The 20,886-nt window shown below is 37.2% G+C and overlaps 1 protein-coding gene and 1 non-coding gene across 2 annotated transcripts; one reads left to right on the top strand and one right to left on the bottom strand.

Annotated features, from left to right (window-relative positions):
• Positions 1–15,116: 15,116 nt before the first annotated feature.
• LOC150011908 (olfactory receptor 6C2-like) lies at positions 15,117–16,052 on the top strand. The gene has a single exon (XM_090275600.1). It carries the CDS (start codon positions 15,117–15,119, stop codon positions 16,050–16,052), a length of 936 nt encoding a protein of 311 aa, XP_090131726.1.
• A 4,765-nt stretch (positions 16,053–20,817) lies between these two features.
• LOC150011907 (small nucleolar RNA SNORD38) lies at positions 20,818–20,886 on the bottom strand. The gene has a single exon (XR_016510975.1). It is a non-coding gene; the product is annotated as a small nucleolar RNA SNORD38 (small nucleolar RNA).

Raw genomic sequence — 20,886 nt, 5'->3', positions numbered from 1 at the left:
AACATGGATGAGCATCAAGAAAAGCCTGAAAGCCCAGGTCGGAAGTCTCCTGCTCACAGCACAGGCAGTGGCCAGACCGTCACCGCCCCAAGGGCACAGAGGCCTTCTCAGTCCCTTCCACTGCCATGGCAGGCCGCCTGGCACTCAGTGAGCACTCAGCCAAGGCGGTGGGGGGGGGGGGGCGGGCGGGGCAGATAGGTGGTAGTTGGAGCTATTCTTACTAAAGGCCACCCTCCACTGTTCACGTCCCAAGCAGATTCCCATGTGATGTTGCAGCAAAGGCACTTTTTAGGCCACCTCTGTAACAGAGAAACCACAAGCTGCTTCATAACCCTACAGACAGCCACAGGGTCACCTCGCCAGTCCGGCAGGTCGGCTGGAAAGCCCCAGGGTAACCCCAGAGTCGGTCCAAACACAGATGGGGGAGGTGCCTCTAAGCCAGCCTCTGGGGGCTCTGCAGTGGATCCACACTTCTCCTGAAGGAGAAGACAGTAGGTAAAAAACACTAGACTGCTGAGATGAATTCCATCTTGTTCTTTTCAATTATTTGTGTTAGTTTTTCTCCTGCATAGCTTTTTAAAAGTATATTTTATTGATTATGCCGTTAAGGTGTCCCAATTTCTTTTCCTTTGCTCCTCTCTTCCCAGTACCCCCCTCACTCCAGCAATCCCACCCCCTTTAGTTCACGCCCATGGGTTGTACATATAAGTTCTTTGGCTTCACTCTTTCCCATAATATCTAACTTCCCCCTATTTAGTACCTACCAATTATGCTTCTTGATCCCTGCACCATTGCTCCATTTCTTCCCCTTCCCCACCTCAGCTGATAACCCTTCAAATGATTCCCATAACTATGATTCTGTTCCTATTCTAGTTGTTTGCTTAGTTTGTCGTTGTTTTATTTTTATTTTTTAGGTTCTCTTGTTGATAGTTGTGTTTGTTGCCATTTTAATGTTCATAGTTTTGATCCTCTCTTGCTTAAACAAGTCCCTTTAACATTTCATACAGTAAGGGCTTGGTGATGATGAACTCCTTTAGCTCTACCTTATCTGGGAAGCATTTATCCGTCCTTCCATTCTGAATGATAGCTTTGCTGGATAGAATAATCTTGGTTATAGGTCTTTGCTTTTCATCACTGAACACTTCTTGCCAGTCCCTTCTCACCCGCAAAGTCTCTTTTGAGAAATCAGCTGATAGTCTTATAGGCACTTCTTTGTAGGTAACTAGTCTTTTCTCTTGCTGTTAAAGATTCTCTCTTTATCTTTAACCTTTGGCATTTTGATTATGATGTGTCTTGGTGCGGTCCTTTTTGTGCCTAGCTTGTTTGCACTCTCTGTGCTTCCTGGACTTGCATGTCTATTTCTTTTGTCAAATTAGGAAAGTTTCCCTTCATTATTTTTCACATAAGTTTCCAATTGCTTGCTATTCCTCTTGTTTTCCTGGCACCCCTATGATTCAGATGTTGGCATGTTTAAAGTTGTCCCAGAGGTTCCTAAGCTTCTCCTCATTTTTTTTCAATTCTTGTTTTCTCATTTTGTAGTGGTTGACTATTTTTTTCTTCCTTATATTCCAAATCATTAATTTGAACCCTGGTGTCTTTCCCTTCACCATTGGTTTTGTGTGGATTTTTCTTCATTTCATTTAGCATAGCCGTTACTTCTTCCCTTATGTGTTTTCCATACTTAAGCATATCTGTCAAGTCTGTCAACATATTTATCAACAGTATTTTGAACTCTGCATCTGTTAGGTTGGCTATCTCCTTGTCACTTTGTTCTCTCACTGGAACCTTGATTTTTCCCCTCTTTTGGACCATATTTTTCTGTCCCCTCAACTTGACAGGCTCCTGTGTTTGCCTCTGTGTCTTAGGTAGAGCTGTTGCACCTGTTAGATTGTAAGGGGCAGAGCCTTAGGTATTCGTCAGTATGGGTGACCTGTTTCACCACATTGTGGTGCTGTATGTGTGTGGGGGGGGGTCTGAAAGAGAACACTGCCACTTGCTCAGTACTTGCCCCTTTTCCTGCCATTTCTCCTACTTCCCGTATGTAAGTGGTGCCTCTCTGGCTGTTGCCTTGGCCATGGTTTCCAGAGTGGGTGGGTTTGTTAATATTCTAGGACTGTGGGGGCCCTCTAAACAAATGGACTCTGCTGAGAGACTGGCAGTTTCTTTCTCTGCCCCAACCCCCACTGGTTTTCACAGTCAGAAGCAGTGAGGCTTGATTTTCCTCACTGTGAGCTGCGTGGTCTGGTCTGGTGCTGGGAGTGCTCCAAAGTGTCCCTCCCTACTTTTTCAAATGTGTGACTGCCCTTTCTGCTGGACAGCCACAACTGTTGTGGCCACTGCCACCACCTCTACACTGCTTCCTCTTCACCCCGGCTCTGCCCTTCTTACCTGTCTGAATGTGTATTTTTTCTTTATATCTTTTTTTGTTGGATTTCCATGCAGCTAAATTTTCTGATGGTCTCTACTTTTGAAGTAGTTGTATTCCTTCTTAGTTGTGGTGGAGACCTAGTATATCTACTTACACCTCAATCTTGGCCAGAAGTGCTCTGGCTTAGCTTTTTAACACTGTTTCTTTGTCTTCAACTTGTTCCTATTATTTCACTATTTCTTTTTTTATTTTATTTATTTAGATATTATTATTTTAGTTTTATTTCAGATCTTATACTTTACTCTTCCCCTCTTTTACTCCATTTTTCTTCATGCTTATTTTTGTTTTAAATTTTATTTTTTCCCTTTCTACATCTCATTGCTATTCCTCACTCTTACTATTTCTCCTCCCTTCATCCTCTCAAAACCATCTTTCTTGACATTAGTCATCTTACATTCTTTTCCTCTTTCTTATAATATCCTTATGCACATTCCACCTTTATTAATATTTGCTTGGTGTAATTGATATTGGGGTTATTGCTGCATTTCTTCAATTTTATTCCTTATTCGCTATTTTTATTTTAAATCTCTTATTTAACTTTTCCTTTGTCCTATTCCACTTTGCCTCCCTCCTGCCCTGACTTATTTCCATTTTGAATTTTATTTTCTCCCTTTCTTAGCTGGGTTTCTAACCTTTACGCTTATTATTTCTCCTCTCTTTATGCTCTGAAAATTATTTTTAGATATCTCACAATATTTTTTCTTTTCAATATTCTTATTCTCTTTCCACCTTTATTGATTTTTCCTCATTTGTTGAGGATATTACTGCAGTGGTTGTTTCTCTTCAATTTGATTCTTATTTTTCACAATTTTTTATATTTCTTTCCAAACCTCGTATTGTACTCTTCCCTTTTCTTATTCCATTTATACCCTATTCCCTCCCAATTTTATTTAAGTTGTAAATTTTATTTTCTTTGCATCGTTTCTTTTTTTTTTTTTTTTTTTTTTAAAGTATATTTTATTGATTATGTTGTTACAGTAGTTCCAATTTTTTCCCCTTTACTCCCCTCCACCCAGTATCTCCCTCCCCCAGCATCCCCCCCCAAGTCCATACCCATGGTTCATAAAAAATAACTATCCCTCCCTCTCAGATATTAAGACCCTTTGTAATCTTGTAAAGGACAATGGGCGAAGGTCTCAAGCTCCTCTAGCTGCTTCAAGCTGGACATGGTCGTCGTCCTACCTACCCTTGGGTCCAGAAATCCCTAATAACAGTGGGGGTGTGGAGGGGAGGGTGGCCTTCCCACATGGGGAAGGATCGTGCAGACTCCAGGTCAGTTGGCTGTCTCCGGACAACGGCGTGCTTGGTTTAGCAGGCTGGCATCCTTGTTGTGTTCTGGGGGCAACAGATTTGGCAAAAAGGGTTAAAAAGCATCATTCAATCCATAACTACTAGGTGGCAAAAGGCAGGGATTAATTTTTCAATGTTCCACATTAGGAGAAAAAAAAAAAAAAAAAAAAAAAAAAAGAAGGGCTTCTTTGGAGGAAGGTGTGCTAGGCACATCTCTCCTGTCCAAAACCCTTTTGCCCATTTTATTTAGTTTGGGCTGAGGGAAATAGTTTATGTTTCCCCCCTCTCAGACCTCTGGGCCCTTTCTGTCCAAGCCATTAGGATAGAAAAGAGAATTCAGTTTTAAAGTGAAGCCCACAGACCACCCCATTCTTCACCAACTCAGCCATTTAGTTCAGCCAAACTGTTGAGTCTCCGGAGGCAGCGCTGCAGAGAGGATTAAGTGAGGCTTATGCGTACAGACAATCACTCAGGTAATGCAGTCATAGGCTTATGCCCTTTGAAAACAGAAAACACATGTTAATTTATGTAACATAACCAACAAAAAAGTCTCTAAATCTGTAAGTCTTTGCATCGTTTCTATTTTCTACTTTTCTTATTTCTCCTCCCTCCACCCTTTCAAAATTATCTTTATTTCTGTTAGTTGCCTCATATTCTTTTTTCCTTTCATATAAAATTCTTATTCTCTTTCCCCCTTTATTAATCTTAGCTCATCTGTTGTTGATATTGTGGTAGTAGTTGGGGTATTATTGCTGATGTGCATTTTGTTTGCTGGGTTGTTTTGTTCTGGTAGCTACTGTACAATAACATATAAGATGTAGTGGGGGTTGTGATTCTGTCAGCCAGCCAGAAGGGAGGACCCACAGGTGATTGAGCCAATAACAACCAAAACCCAATACAGCAAGATAGTCCTCATAAACTTCATCAATGGCATCCCTAGAACATCCAGCTCAGGAGTTAAAGGAGACTTCATGTCTCACAGGTCTCCTAACACAGAAGGCCACCCCACAAAGACAGGAAGTCAAAGCAGATCAATCTAATACATGGAAACAAACAAGAAGAGCCTCTAAAATGGGGAGGCAAAGAAACAACCCCCAATCAAAAGGAAAGGAAGAATCCCTAGAAAGAGTGCTAAATGAAATTGAGGCAAGCAATTTATCAGACATAGAGTTTAAAGCAATGGTTATAATGATGCTAAGGGAATTCAGTGAGAACTATAAGAAAGTTGGTGGGAACTACCTCAGCATGAAAAAGAACATAAAACCTGTGATAAGAGCCAGGGTGTAATGAAGAACACAATATATGAAATGAAGAATATACTAGAAGGAATTAAAAAGCAGGCTAGATGAAGCAGAGGTTTGAGTTAGTGATTTGGAAGACACCATAGGAAAAAACACCCAGTCAGAACAACAAAGTGAAAATGACTCAAAAAGAATGAAGATAATATAAAGGAGATGCAGGACAATACGAAGCATAACAATATTTGCATTGTTGAGACATCAGAAGGAGAAGAAAAGGAGCAGGGAATAAAAAACTTGTTTGAAAACATAATGACAGAAACTTTCCCTAATTTGGTGAGGGAAAAGGTCATGCACATTCAGGAAGCACTGAGAACCCCAATGAAGATGAACCCAAAGAGATCCAAATCAATACACATACTAATTAAAATGGCAAAATTTAAAGACAGAGAATCTTAAAGGCAGTGAGTGAAAAACATCTTGTTACTTACCAGGGAGCTTCAATAAGACTATCAGTTGATCTTTCAACAGAAATACCACAAGGCAGAAGGTACTGGCAAGAAATATTTCAAGTAAAGAAAAGTGAAAGTCTGCAACTGAGACTACTCTATCCAGCAAGACTCTCCTTTAAAATGGAAGGTGAAATAAGAAGTTCCCCAGACCAAAAAAAAAAAAAAAAAAGAAAGGCTAAAAGAATACATCTCCAACAAACTAGCATTGCAAGAGATGTTAAAGGGATGATTTTAAGAAGATGAAGTAAAAGAGAGAGAGAGAGAGGAACACAGGTACAAAGGCAAAATATCGCAATGAATAAGTACCTATCAATAATAGCCTTAAATGTAAATGGATTAAATGTCCCAATCAAAAAACATAGGATAGCTGAATGAATAAGAAAACATGACCTCTATATATACTGTTTAGAAGAGATTCACCTCAGAACAAAAGATGTATACAGACTGAAAGTGAAGGGATGGAAAAAAGTATTCCAGGCAAATTGACATTTAAAAAAAAAAAGCTGGGGTAGCAATACATATATTAGACAAAAAAGACTTCAAGAAAGTCAATATATAATACTTAAGGGAGTAGTCCAGCAAGAGGATATAACCCTTATAAATATATATGCACCCAACATAGGAGCACCTAAATATATAAGGAAAATCTTGGAGGACTTCTAGAAGGGGATCAATAGGAGTACAGTCATCATAGGAGATTTTAGCACCAATTATCAACAATGGATAGATTGCCACCCCCCCCATTTTAACAATGATATTGTGGCATTAAATGGTGCCTTAGATCAAATGGATTTAATTGATATTTATAGAGCATTTCACCCCAAAGAAAAAAAATACAATTTTTTTCAAACACACATGGTTCATATTCAAAGATAGACCACACAGTAGGACATAAAACAAGCTTCAACAAATTCAAGAAAATTGAAATCATATCAATCACCTTCTTGGATCACAATGGCATGAAACTAGAAACCAACCTCAAGAAAAAAACTCAAAAACATTCAAATACATGGAGACTGAATAACATATTATTAAATAATGAGTGGGTTAACAATGAGGTTAAGGAAAAAACATCAGAAAGTACTAGAAAACAAATGAAAATGAATATACAATAACCCAAAACCTATTGGACATAGCAGAGCAGTCCTGAGAGGGAAGTTCATAGCAATACAGACCTCCCTAAAGAAGATAGAAGAATCTCAAATAAACAACCTAACCTTACATATAAAAGAACCAGAGGGACAACAAACAAATCCCAGAGCAAGTTGAAGGAAGGAAATAATCATGATCAGAGCAGAATTAAATGATATAGTGAAAAAAAACAACAAAACAATTCAAAGGATCAATGACTCCAGGAGCCTGTCCTTTGAAAAGATAAACAAAATTCACAAACCTTTAGCCAGATTCATCAAGAAAAAAAGAGAGAGGACCCAAATAAATATAACTAGAAGTGAAAGAAAAGAAGTAAAACTGATACCACAGAAACACAAAGGATTGTTAGAAATAACTACAAACAACTGTATGCCAAGAAACTGTACAAATTGGACAAAATGATAAATTGCTAGAAACATACACTACTCCAAAACTTAAGAAGAAGCAGAAAGCCTGAATAGATCCATAACAACTAGCAAAATTGAAGCAGTAAAAAAAACCCTCAAAGCACACAAAAGTCCTGGACCAGATGGCTTCACAGGCAGGTGGATTTTACAAAACATTCAAAAAAGTACTAACTCCTTTCATCCTCAAACTATTCCAAAAAAATCAAGAAGAAGGAAGACTCCCAAGCTCTTTACAAGACCAGTATTATCCTAATTCCAAAACCAGGTAAAGACATGAAAAAGAAGGAAAATTATAGGCCAATATCTTTGAGGAACATAGATGCTAAAATCCTCAACAAAATATTGGCAATCTGGATCCAGAAATACATCAAACAGATCATACACCTGGCTGCTCTGGCTCAGTGGATTGAGCATCAGCCTGCAAGCCAAGTGTCACTGGTTCGATTCCCAGTCAGGGCACATTACTAGGTTGCACGTCAGGTCCCCAGTTAGGGGTGCGAGTGAGAAGCAACCACACAGTAATGTTTCTCTCCCTCTCTTTCTTCTTTCCCCTCTCTCTAAAAAATAAGAAATAAAACAAATAAATAAATTATTTAAAAAAAAATAAAAGATCATACAGCATGATAGAGTGGGATTAACCCCAGGGAGGCAAGGATGGTATAATATTCACAAAGCAATAAACATAATATACCACATTAAAAAATGAAGGACAGAAACTACATAATCATACCAACAGATGCAGAAAAAGCATTTGATAGAACCCAGCATCCATTTTTGATAAAAACACTGCAAAGTGGAAATAGAGGGAGCATACCTCAACATAGTAAAGACCGTATACAAAAAACCTGCTGCCAACATTATACTCAATGTACAAAAACTGAAAGCTTTTCCCTTAAGATCAGGAACAAGACAAGGATGCCCACTTTCACCACTCATATTCAACATAGTACTGGAAGGTCTAGCCACAGCAATTAGAAAAGAAAAAGAAACAAAAGGCATCTCAATTCAATGTAAGACCTAAAAAGATAGCTAGATAGATAGAAACAAACACACAATGTGTGTATGTTTTTATGTGTGTATTGTAAGAAAATATGCAATGCCATTGTTAAGGCACTTCTCCAAAAGATATAAAACCAAGACATTAAAATAAAGACGAGACATATCATATTCTTGAATATATGTAATTTAAAACATTTAATAATAAGTTGTTACATTCAATATATCTCAATAAAACTGGATAAAAAATAAAAATATCTTTTCTATCTAAGAGAGAATATGATAAATAAATACATGGCAAAGTTGTTTATCCTTGAGTGTATGCAAACAAATGCAAGTAGAAGCAACTTTAAAATAGCATTATATATCTACTATAAATGCAAAAGTAATTTTTATTATAACAATTGTCAATGTTGAAGTGAGATTATGTATTCATTCTTCTTTTCTTTTTTTCTTAATTTATTTAATTTTTATTAAATTTATTGGGGTGACATTGTTAATAAGATCATATAGGTTTCAAGTGTACATGTCTATGATACATGATCTGCATATTGTGTTGTGTGCCCACCACCCAAAGTCAAATCATCTTCCATCACCATATATTTGGGCTCCTATATGCTTTAATACCTCACCACCCTATTGTTGTCTATGTCTATGAGTTTCAGTTTTTTATCTCACCTATGAGTGAAATCATATGGTTCTTAGCTTGTTCTGACACATTTTGCTTAGCATAATATTCTCAAGGTCTATCCGTGTTGTCACAAAGGGCAGTATTTCATCTTTTCTTATGGCTGAGTAGTATTCCATAGTATATATGTACCACATCTTCTTTATTTGATTCTCTATCAGAGGACAGTTTAGTTGTCTCTATGTCTTGGCCACTAAGAATAATGCTGCAATAAACATAGGGATGCATATATATTTGCAAATAAATGTTTTCAAGTTTTTAGGTAGATACCCAGAAGAGAGATTGCTAAGTCATATGATAACTCTATTCATAATTTTCTGAGGACGCTTTAAACTGGTTTTCATAGTGGCTGCACACCGTTTACATTGCCATCAGCAGGGAATGAGGGTTCCTTTTTCTCCACAACCTTTTCAATACTTGTTATTATTTGTCTTGTTGATAACAGCCATTCCAACAGGTGTGAGGTGGTATCTCACTGTTGCTTTGATTTGTATTTTCCTAATAGCTAGTGAAGTTGAGCATCTTCAACCATTGTATGTCTTCTTGGGAGAAATGTATGTTTAGGACTTCTGCCCATTTATTAAATGGATTGTATTACAAAATATCATCAAATTTGTAAGGAACCACAAAACCTTCAACTAGTCAAGCAATCCTGAGAAAAAAGAACAAAGCCAGAGTTATCACACTCCCTGGCTACAAAGCAACAACAATCAAAATAGCATGGTTTGGCAGAAAAACAGACACACATACCAGTGGAACAGAATTGAGAGCCCAGAAATAAACCTATGTGTATATGGGCAAATAATTTTTGACAAAGAAGTCAAAAACATAGAATGGAGAAAAGAAAGCCTCTTTAAGAATTACTGCTGGAAAAATTGGAAAGCCACATACAAAGGAACAAAACTAAGGTACTGTTTGTCCCCATATACAAAAATTAACTCAGAATGGATCAAAGACCTAAATAGAAGATCTGAAACAATAACCTACATTGAAGAAAACATAGGTACTAGACTTATGAACCTTGGTTTTAGAAAGGATTTTGTAATTTTGACCCCAAAGACAAGGAAAATAAGGGCAAAAATAAATGAATGGGACTATATGAAACTAAAAAGCATCTGCACAGCAAAAGAAACTGTCAACAAAATAGTCAACCAACTGAACAGGAGAAGATATTTGTATCTTCTTCAATAAATGTCTCTATTTTTCATATTACATGGCTGGATACCTTCTGGACGGGTCTCACATGCTACTTAGAAGTACCATCCTTCAGGAAATGCAGATGTCTTCTACTCAACATTTTCAATCACAGTTTGGCTCCAATCACCTTTCCCGTGTGTGTGCACCTGGCTGGGCAGGGTCCCATCACACAGCCAGCACTGCCGCCACCTTCTGTGCAGGAGGGATGCTGAGGATGTTTCTAGATTACGTGGTCTCTAGGGATCCACTGGTTTCTGGACCCTAGACTCCCTGTGGCTGACCAAGCTAGCCAAGGGAAGGGAAAAAAAGCCTCATGTTTCCCCATGTGCTCCAGTTTTAAACTAGCCCAGAAATCCCTGCAGGACTGAACATCTGGCTTTTTTGTAAACGTGTGTCAGTGTCTGCCACTTTTGTCAGCTCCCAGCATCTTTGACCCTCTTTTTGGCTGCCATTTTTTAGCAAGGGCAAAAGTTTTCCAGCTGTGCACAAGCATACAAGCATCTGTTTGTCTGGGGTGAGGTGTCCAGCCAGCAGCTCACGCATGGACCACATGAGCTTCACCCTGGCTATATCATGAGTGGCTCACTGCTGACATGTTGGCACAGCCATGTTGCTTTTGTTCACAGTTTGCCCCAGGCAGCAGCCTCCTTCTGCAGCCCCATCCTTCAGAAAGGCAGAGCCGCTTTATTGCTATTTTAATCTGCCACGGGGGTGGTTACTAACCAGCACGTTTTGCACCTCCCTCCCTTCTGATGAGGAGGAGCTGACTCACCAGATTTGGGGTCCCTTTCCCGAACTGGGGTTCCCTGCTTTCCAGTAACTTCTGCTCAGGCCAGCCCTGTTACAATTTGAGTTCTTTATATATTTTGAATATTAACTCCTTGTCAGATATATAATTGAAAAACATTTTCTCCCACTTGATAGGTTGCCTTTTCATCTTGTTAATGGTTCCCTTTGCTGTGCAGAAGCCTTTTAGTTTAATGTTTATTTTAGCTTTGTTGTCTTTCCTTTGGTGTCATTCAAAATATCATTGCCAAGGCCCATATTAAGGAACTTACCTTCTCTATATTCTGGGAGTTTTAAGATTTCTGGTCTTACATTCAAGTTTTCAACCCACCTCAAGTTGATTTTTGTGTATGGTGTAAGATAGAGACCCAGTTGCACTTTTTGCATGTGGCAATTCAGTTTTCCCAACACCATTTATTGAAGAGACTATCCTTGCCCTACTGTATGTTTTGATTCTTTTGTCATAAATTAACTGAACATAGGAGCATGAGAATTTTTAAATGACATGAATATATAGTATATTAAATTTTAGATCTGATGAAACATCAAGATATTAAACATAAATATGACATGTTTAGAAGTTTAAGAATATTGATGTATATATCGTTATACATATTATGTTGCTGTTTATTTTATTTTATTTTTTTAACAGACTTTATTTATTTTCTTTTAGAGAGAGGAAAGGAGAGAGAAGAAGAGAAATATCAATGTGTGGTTTCCTCTTGAGCACCCCCAACTGGTGACCTGGCCCGCAACCCAGACATGTGCCCTGGGTATCGAACCAGCAACCCTTTGGTTCACAGGCTGGTGCTCAGTCCACTGAGCCACACCAGCCAGGCTGTTTATTTTTAAATAGTACCCATACATATATTGATCTATCTGAAGAGAAAAGCCTGAAAGTCTGATACAATAAGCAGTATGGATTATATTTTTTCTTGTCTAAGTAAAATTTCCCAAATAGAGTGTTATTCACATAACAAACCAGTAAATGTGATTTCTTTATGATCTTTATTAATGGTATATCTTCATTTATGCTATGTAATAGTCAAAAGGAGCTACGGTTGAGTTTTATAACCAGATTTTTTGATTGTCCACCTTTTTCTGCTGCTGCATCCTCCAGTCTCCAAGGACACTGTCTCTGAAGAAGCCATAGTAGTGTTACTTTTTTTATCCCAATTTTATTACACAGAAGATTCATTAGTGGATTTGTTCTAGGGTCACCAGGGACTCTTTGTTTATTCACTTAGTTGACTTTTCATCAAATAAAGCAAACGCCAGACTAGATACAGTAGTAAATGTGCCACAGCCCTGAGCCCATAATAGTCCATAAAAAATTCCCTAAAACTGGAGAAGATTCCTGACATTCCACAGCCCTCATATTAGATTATCATTATTATTTGATATCTTTTTGATGGGGGTATTAATGTAGTACAACAAGGATTTCCATGTAATTTGTTGGAGATGGATACTTCCGAGAAGTATATGTATCTTAGAGTTGCTGTGAATATAACAGTGGATTCATAAGCAAAAATGGCTGGAAGTTCATATGAAAATTTTTGTTTCAACTATCATTTTCAGTTTAGGAGTTTTAAAATTTTATGTGTTTCAAGGACCAACAAAAACTATGGTTGACAGTCATAATAGTAAGTCAGATAAAATTTGCCATTTTAATTATGTTTAGTTTTGTGTGGATTTTTATTGAGTTTTATTATGCTTGGGAAACATAACTTACCTATTGTTTTAAAATTGGAAATATAAATGATAATTTCTATACTGGCAAAACATACATGTTTTTACTGTTTTACAATGAAGTTTCTTTGGATATATAAATGTCATTTACTTGGAGGTTTTTATGCACAAAAATATATTGGCATTTAAAAGGGCTAAAATTGGATAGCTATTCAGAAATATATTACCTGTGTCATCAACCTTACATTTAAAATAAGATATATATTCATCTAATTATGTAAGCATGCTTCTTAGACTCCCAAAAGAATGACATATTGACAGAACTGCATCACCTCATTAGAGATCTCTGTCCTCATTTCAAACATGTCTTTTGAAACAATTAGTCATATTTCACTGTGAATTACTTTTTTTAAACTTGTTTTATTATGCTTTGTGATAGCTTAGAAAGAAAAACAAAGCAATATTTTTAAAGCATAGAATAATAGTCCATGGTGACAGGGCTGAGCAAGTTTACTTAGTGAGATGATACATGTGTTGCCTGAGAGATTAGAAAGAGGGTTGAAGTAAGATAGTAGATGAGGAGCAGAGTCTTTCTCCTCAATCTCAATTTTATCTAATACAGTCATTGAATTTATCTCCAATTGCCATAGTATGTTTTGTCAGGCAAACCATGAGCCTAGTTTAGTTCTTCTTCCTTATGCTGAGTACTGTAGCCCAGAGGCCTTAACTGCATTCTCTACTAGATAATCAGAGCTGACCCTGTTAGTTTACACAATAAAGTGAGTCCACATACAAATAAATTGGGGTCTCCAGGGGAAATTTTTTGTAGTTCACTGTTGATGGGAAATTCTAACCTAGGGACACTACTTTTAAAATAAAAATATTTTAGCCCTTACCAATGCCTTATACATTAAAACTTCCTGTGAAAAAGCTATTAACACAAACTCAAAATCAATTTCCATGCACTCTGGATTTAACATCTTCTAGAAAGATTCCCTCAATGCAAAAAAAAAATTGGATTGACAGAATTTCACTGGAACGTAGAACAAAGAGAAGACAGTTTCCCTTTATCTGCTGTGAAGGTGATAAACAAAAGCAGGAATGTTGACCCTCTTTGAAAGCAAAAGAAAAAAATTCAACAGCAGATTCTAACATGGAAAAAATTTTTTTTGAAATTTAATAATTGTTTAATGTAAATTCCACATTTTTAAGATTAAAAAAATAAAATATTTTGGTTATATAACCAACCTCAAGTTCCTTAGCCAGTTCAGGACAAAATGAGCTAGCTCTTTTTAAATTAAATTTATTGGGGTGATATTGGTTAATAAAATTATATAGATTTTGAATATATAATTCAATGATACATCATTTGTATATTGCATTATGTACCCCAAGTTATATCAAAGTGCTTTGAATTATAAGTCCAAACAGAAAGAAAAATAGCTTTGTAGGTGTCTGGAAAACATACACAGATAAATTCATTTAGAAACATTTACAGAACAGTTGATAACATATCTGGGGCTATGTTAGCTGTATGGTGAAAAAGATGCACATTTTTTATTACCACAAGTTAATATTCTTTCTTATGTGTTAAAATAGTAGCAAACATTGTTTTCCATGGGAACACAGTGACAAGGTTTAGAGATAACATAGTTATCAGACTTGCAAGAAACTTTCCAGAGGGTTTAAAGATGAAGTTGAAAACCAATGGAAACATAGAAGTTATTCAGGTGAGTTAAGAACAGAAAACAGATGTTTTGTGAGAAATATTTACTAAAATACCTGTCACATTAAATGTGCCCAATAGTCTACATATGTTATTTTTATTGAAAGGATTGCACTAAGAGGAGGAGAAGGAAGAGGGATAGAGAAGATCATCAGTTGTATTTGTGACATAATGGAATCGAAGTCCATGTGTAATGTTCAAATAGATATATCAGTTTGCATCTGATAATCAGAAAGTACTATTGTAAAATAAAAATAGAGATTTAGTAATAATCACCTGAAAGATGATATTTTCAAATGTAGAAAGTGATGACAATACAGAGAAAATATCAGTATGGTGAGAAGTGAAAAGAGAGGAAGAAAACATGAACAAACAGATAAGAGGGTCAGAAAAACATATTATCTGTAATATATTTGAAGTTTATCATAGAACTTCATAAAAGTATAAATATATACTGTGCATAAGTATATTGTGCATTAAGATAGCTTATACTCTGTACCACCCATGAATTATAAATAATTACTTAGGGATAGATAAACTGTAGAAGTTGAGAGTGTCAGAAGGAGAGCTGAAAAAGTGAGTGCACATGTGTGTGTGTGTCCACCTATGATAGAGTTTAGAGATATGCAGGAGAGAAACATACATGTATGCAATAAACAAAAATAGAAAATAAAATTCTTTCATTATAGAGCTGGAACAGAGACTTCAAGTGATTACAGAATGTACATAGAGAAGCCAAGTTGTCTAATATATGTTAATACTTTAAGGAACAAAGTGTCAAGCAAATACATTAAACAGGATTCTTGAAAGTCAGGACATTTTGGTCCTAACAGTAACAGACCCATAGGCATCTAAAGAAGTCCTTTACAGAATGTGCATTTAAATTGTAAATATTTTTAAATAATGAATTTTAAAACCTTAATATAATAGATTTCATACTTTTAAAATAATCTACAACAAAATATCTCAATGTTGCATGCAGATTTAACAGAAGTCAAATATCAGCAATGAGTAACAATACTGTAACAACATTCATTCTGCTGGGACTGACAGACGACCTTCAGCTGCAGGTTCTGATTTTTATCTTTTTCTTTCTCACCTACATGCTGAGCATAACTGGGAACCTGATTATCATCTTTCTCATCTTACTGGATCCTCACCTTAAAACTGCCATGTACTATTTTCTACAAAATTTCTCCTTCTTGGAGATCTCATTCACATCTGCCTGTATCCCCAGATACTTGTATAACATAGCAACAGGTGACAAGGTCATTACCTACAATGCCTGTGCCAGCCAAGTATTTTTTACTGACCTCTTTGGTGTAACTGAGTTTTTTCTCCTAGCCGCCATGTCCTATGACCGCTATGTGGCCATCTGCAAACCCCTGCATTATGTGACCATCATGAGTAGCACAATCTGCAGAAGGCTTGTCTTTTGTTGTTGGGTAGCTGGTCTATTCATTATAATCCCCCCACTTAGTCTAGGTCTAAATCTGGAATTTTGTGATTCTAATATCATTGATCATTTTATCTGTGATGCATCTCCCCTCCTGAAAATTTCTTGTTCAAATACTTGGTTCATGGAACAGACTGTTATAATTTGCGCTGTGCTGACCCTCATTATAACACTTACATGTGTAGTACTGTCCTACATTTATATCATCAGAACAATTTTTAGATTCCCTTCTGTTCAGCAGAGGAAAAAGGCCTTTTCCACTTGTTCTTCTCACATGATTGTGGTTTCCATCACCTATGGCAGCTGCATCTTCATCTATATCAAACCTTCAGCAAAGGAATCAGTGGCCATTAACAAGGGTGTGACAGTGCTCACTACTTCCATTGCTCCAGTGCTGAATCCTTTCATTTACACCTTGAGAAACAAGCAAGTAAAAGAAGCCTTCAGTAATTCAATCAAAAGAATTGTGATATTTTCCAAGAAATAAAAGAATGGGAAGCGAAACACATACATAATGAAGTCACCAAATTCTCTAGTCAGGTTAACTTATTCAAAACACTCTCATTCTGATGGGGGACTCAAATATTGGAAAATTTTAGTTTCAGATAACAGCTAATAAGCTTAGTAATCGATGTATGTAAAGTGCTATTGTTTCAGGAACTGGAGGTGTGACCCACCTTGACTCCAGGAGACCATAACCAGTTCCGCCTTTGTGCCTCAGGAGGACTGCAAGCAATCAAGACAGTATCTGAGCCATTGTACTCCGGGGTGAGAAGACCAAGCCCAGGACACAAAGACCACCACCCAGGGCACAAGGACGACCACCCAGGACACAGATGAAAGAATGCTGCAGCTTTTATCCAATTAACTTTTTCCCTGAATTCCAACCTCCTTACCTACACTTTTCTTCTCCTTATAATAGAATTTAAGGTAGTCTGTTAGGTTACAAACCCACTGTCTTCTCAGATCTCCAACCATCTGAATAAAGTGTCCATAAAAATTCAATCCCTGTCTCTGCTTATTGGGCCTGGAAGACAACAGGCAGCATGGACACTGGGTTTTCCGGTTGCAATTCATCCTGATCTAGTGATATCTTTCTCACAAACCTTTTCTAAGATCCTTTTATATATAAGCATACATTTAAATCCTTGCCTCATCTTCAGATTAAGAACACCAAAATAAAAAAATAAAACAGAACTATATTTCCAAATTAAAAATATTAAAAGAGAAATACATAGGTTAGTAAATCTTTACATTTACCAGCAAAAGAATAAGTAATGATTGTCATTGTTTCATCCAATCCAAACCTTTCAAATGATTTATTCATTGATTCACTTAACAAATATATATTGAGTACTTTCTTTGGGACAGGTACTGTTTTAAGAACTAAAAATAGAGAAGAGTCAACAAACCATCAAAAACTTATTCCCATATAGCGTCAGGGGCAAACAATACCAATTCTACGTAAAATAAAGCACAATGGTTAAATGTAATCAAATAAATTTTTTTCATAAAAGAAAATTATAGACCTCATAATAATGGAAATCAACTAAAATATGACACAGGATAGCAAAAACAAACAAAAAACCTAGGACAATTCCTTGGCAAGTGAAATAGGGAAACTGAGACAGGTAACTGAACACAACCCTGAGCAGCAATTTACAGTGAGATACAAAAGGTCCCCTCCCTAGAGATAACATCTAGGCCTCAGCTGTGTTTCAGCTCCAAGCCCAGAAAAACAGCAAAACCAGGTGAGCAACTCCAGGACCAACTACAATGACTAAAGATCCTGGCCCTGCTGCTGATCAATCAGAGACTATGACCCTGAAAAGGCACACCTGGAGAACTGATGACTATTTTGCTGAAACCCTTCCCTGAGATCTCCCCTAAGATTGCAGCCTGCAAGAAAGAGATAAAAGCCACAAGACAAAGGATGTGGAGCACTCTCCTCCTGGGGAGCAGCCAAAGCCATATTCTTCTTCCGTTTCCCCCACCGCAACTTCTCTCTTCACAGGCTCCCATCTCCTAAACTCTAAGGCAGTGGGCAGCTGGCAGCTTGTCCCAGGCTAATCCCCTGAACCTGTCCCTAGGCCCCTTTTTTCTGACTTCCCAGTGAGTTAAGGCAGCCCGGCTGAGGCTCTCCTGTTCTATGCTAAGCCTTTCTCCCCACTTTCCACTCTTGGCAGTTCTAGTTTATCCCTTAAGGGTGTATTAATAAAACTCTTACTCATCCACTTTCTTCTCACTGATCTGTAATACTTTACTGCATTGGTGGGAAGAACTGAGTTTCCAGTAACAATACAAAAACTTAAAAATTATAAGATTTATGTCTTATACCACACCATTAATATCCAAAACTTTTAAATGTCATAAGCTTTTCTCAAAAAGTACTTGAAGTTAAAGGAAAGACGGTGATATAGATAATAACTATTTTGAAGAATTTAAATATTTCAGTATTGCATAACTCTGCCAGATGTAGACACATATACTGAAATGTCAGCACAGAATGTCACTGAAACAGAACAATTTTCAAAAGAAATATGAAAAGCTGTAGGAAAGATTGCATCTTTTATGTTATGAAAAGTTGCAAGGACCCAGATTCTTTACCACATTTTCTCAAAAAAAAAAAAAAAAAAAAGAGAAGCAGCTCATACAGTTCATCATCTGTAACTATTTCCCCCACCCCAGTACTATTGAGGCTTCAGAAGTTTGAACATATGATCCAGCAATTGCACTTCTGGAAGTTGTCCAAAAGAATGAAAATCAGGATATTAAAGAGATATCTGCATTCCCATGTTTATTATAGCATTATTCACAAAACCTAAAATGTAGAAAGAACCTAAACATTGACTAATTAATGGATTTAAAAAATGTAGTATAGACATACAGTGGAATACTATTCATCCTTTATAAAGAAGGAAAATTTTCAACATGCAATCTGGATGGACCTTATAGACCTTATGCTAAGTAAAATAAGCCAGGTACAAAAGACAAATACTTTATGATTCAACTTACATGAGATATCTAAAAAGTCAAATTTGTAAAATCAAAAACTAGGATGGTGGTAGCCAGGAGCTGTGGAATAGGGAATTATTAATAAACAGGCATAAGTTTTCAGTTAAGATTTTAACAGCACTAAAGGTTAGCTTTAAAACACTGTACTTTTGGTCAACAGTAATATAAGATTTTTAAGAGGAAATATCTCATGTCCAGTGTAAACACTTTTAGGACAATATGGAATTTAATAGCTATAGGATACAAAATAAAAACAATCCAGAGCTCCCTTTATTTTTACAAGCTTTCCCAACTAAAACCTCCTAAAATCATTTCACACCACCAAATGGCTAGCAAAGAATAAAAAGATGCAAAGCTTCCAAAAGTGACAGATGCTCAGCTTGAGAGTGATGGCTGAGTCAAAGGACCCCATTTCTGGAGGAGCCCACTGTTTGCTCTACTATAGCAGCACGTCAACACTACAGCCTTCTGAATCGGAGGCTGGTGTCGGGGACAGCCTGAGCATGTCATTGGCTGGAGCTGCTGGTCAGTAGGCAGACTATTTACTCCCTCCATGCTCATCCTTTAGTTGCTTCACTGTCAAATCCTGCTTCTGTTCCGCTAGTGCCTAAGAGGACAGACATATGGGGACTTCTAGGCAGAAGAGCTCATCTGAAGTGATGAGGTGGAATCAGCCAGGCTCCTTACACATTCAAGACTTGCCAGGGGGCAATATCAGCTTGTCCAGAAAGTGGTGATAAAGCAGCAGCTCTTCCTCAGATGAGCATGGATCCAGGTACTCTTTCAAGTGAATCCAGACAGAGAGGCCAGAGCCAAGATGGAGAATCTTCAGTGCCTTCAACTTGTTAGTGCTGTACCTTTGAGCTGCCTGCTCAAATCTCTTGTCTGTAGCACATAGATACAAATCAGAAGGAAAACTGGGGAGCCAAAGGGAGATTCTAAAGTTGGGGTCTGAAAGCCCCTGAGCTGCTACTGTTTTTTTCAAGCTCCTTTATTTGGTTCACAGTGAACTGTCACTGTGAGCAAGGACTCCAAACAGCACAGTGTGAAAGGCCACTAAAACAGGATCTGTCAGGTGTCTTTACATGCATTTTTATTTAATTAATAATAATATCCAACTTCTTACTTATTTACAAAATTAATGTGTAGTCCTTATAAATTTATGAATAGAAGAAAATATAAAGAATGATAGAAATCATATTTCCAGAAAAAATATCTTATTAACCATTTTTTCCACTGTGAACATTTTCCTTTACTTTTTACTATGGAAAATGTCCAGCATACATAAAGAAAATAGAACAGTGTAAATTTTTTGACAGGGAAAGTATGTTAAGTGTTCTTATTACAATTATTTAAAAACACACACACACATTTGTCTTATAAAAGAAACAAGCTCATACAAATATGATTTTAAGGGAATACCAAAACTTAGCTTGATTCTAGTTATTATTCCTACATTTGATTATCAACTCATCATTTAGCAATACTTACTGCTACTAAAAAGACCATTCCTTTGAGGTTTCCCATTTTTTAAAATTTTTATTTATTTTTAGAGAGGGAGAAAAAGGAGAGATACATAAACTGGTTACCTTTTACACGCCCCCCTATGCAACTCAGGCAGGTGCCCAAACCTGGAATCAAACTGATGACCTTTCGGATTTGGGGGACAATGCCCAACCCACTGAGCCACACCAGTCATGGCTAAAAGAGCTAACTTTAGGTGCAACGTTCCTTCAGTCCATTCAACATGCCAATATTGTTGGGAGCCCCAGTGCTCTCTTCTTGGCTTACATTCCACATCCCTGTCCCCACTTTGGGGTTAGAAATGTTGCCCCTACTGTATTAAGGCACAGCCTACCAATAGGCCTGGCTGTCAGGGAGAAGGAATTAGAATACTCTACAGCATGCTGATCAAGTATTCAGGCAACACAGATAACCAGAGAACACATTTATTAAATGAGCTTGTTTTGTTTTGAAGCACAAGCTTTCAAGAAAGGAAGGAAGAGGATTTATTTGCCCTTCCTGTCCTTAATTTTCCTTAGATAGAACTGCAGCTCTTTGCCCGCTAGCACATAGCCATCTGCTCGGCCACACTGGCCGGGTCTTGAAGCGATGCATGCTGCAAGAGAGTATGTGGTCCTTAGCAAAATAATCATTTGGCCCTACCCATACCTATGTGCCCTTAAGAAAAACCCTCATTGGTTCAGGTATCCTAGGGGCAGGCATAAAACCTGTTGTCTCCTCAGATATACTTTATTATCACTTAAAATCAGTAGCAGAACTGGACAAAGTTTTCACCACTGAGA

The sequence above is a fragment of the Furipterus horrens genome, unplaced genomic scaffold (genome assembly GCF_987537825.1).
Source record: "Furipterus horrens unplaced genomic scaffold, mFurHor1.1.pri manual_scaffold_4, whole genome shotgun sequence".
Lineage (NCBI taxonomy): Eukaryota > Metazoa > Chordata > Mammalia > Chiroptera > Furipteridae > Furipterus > Furipterus horrens.
Note: the sequence above shows the minus strand (reverse complement) of the source record. Positions and strands in the feature narration are given on the sequence as shown.

Bases quoted from the DNA above. Each gene is read 5' to 3' on its own strand.
- LOC150011908 (XM_090275600.1), top strand. From the start codon at position 15,117: ATGAGTAACAATACTGTAACAACATTCATTCTGCTGGGACTGACAGAC.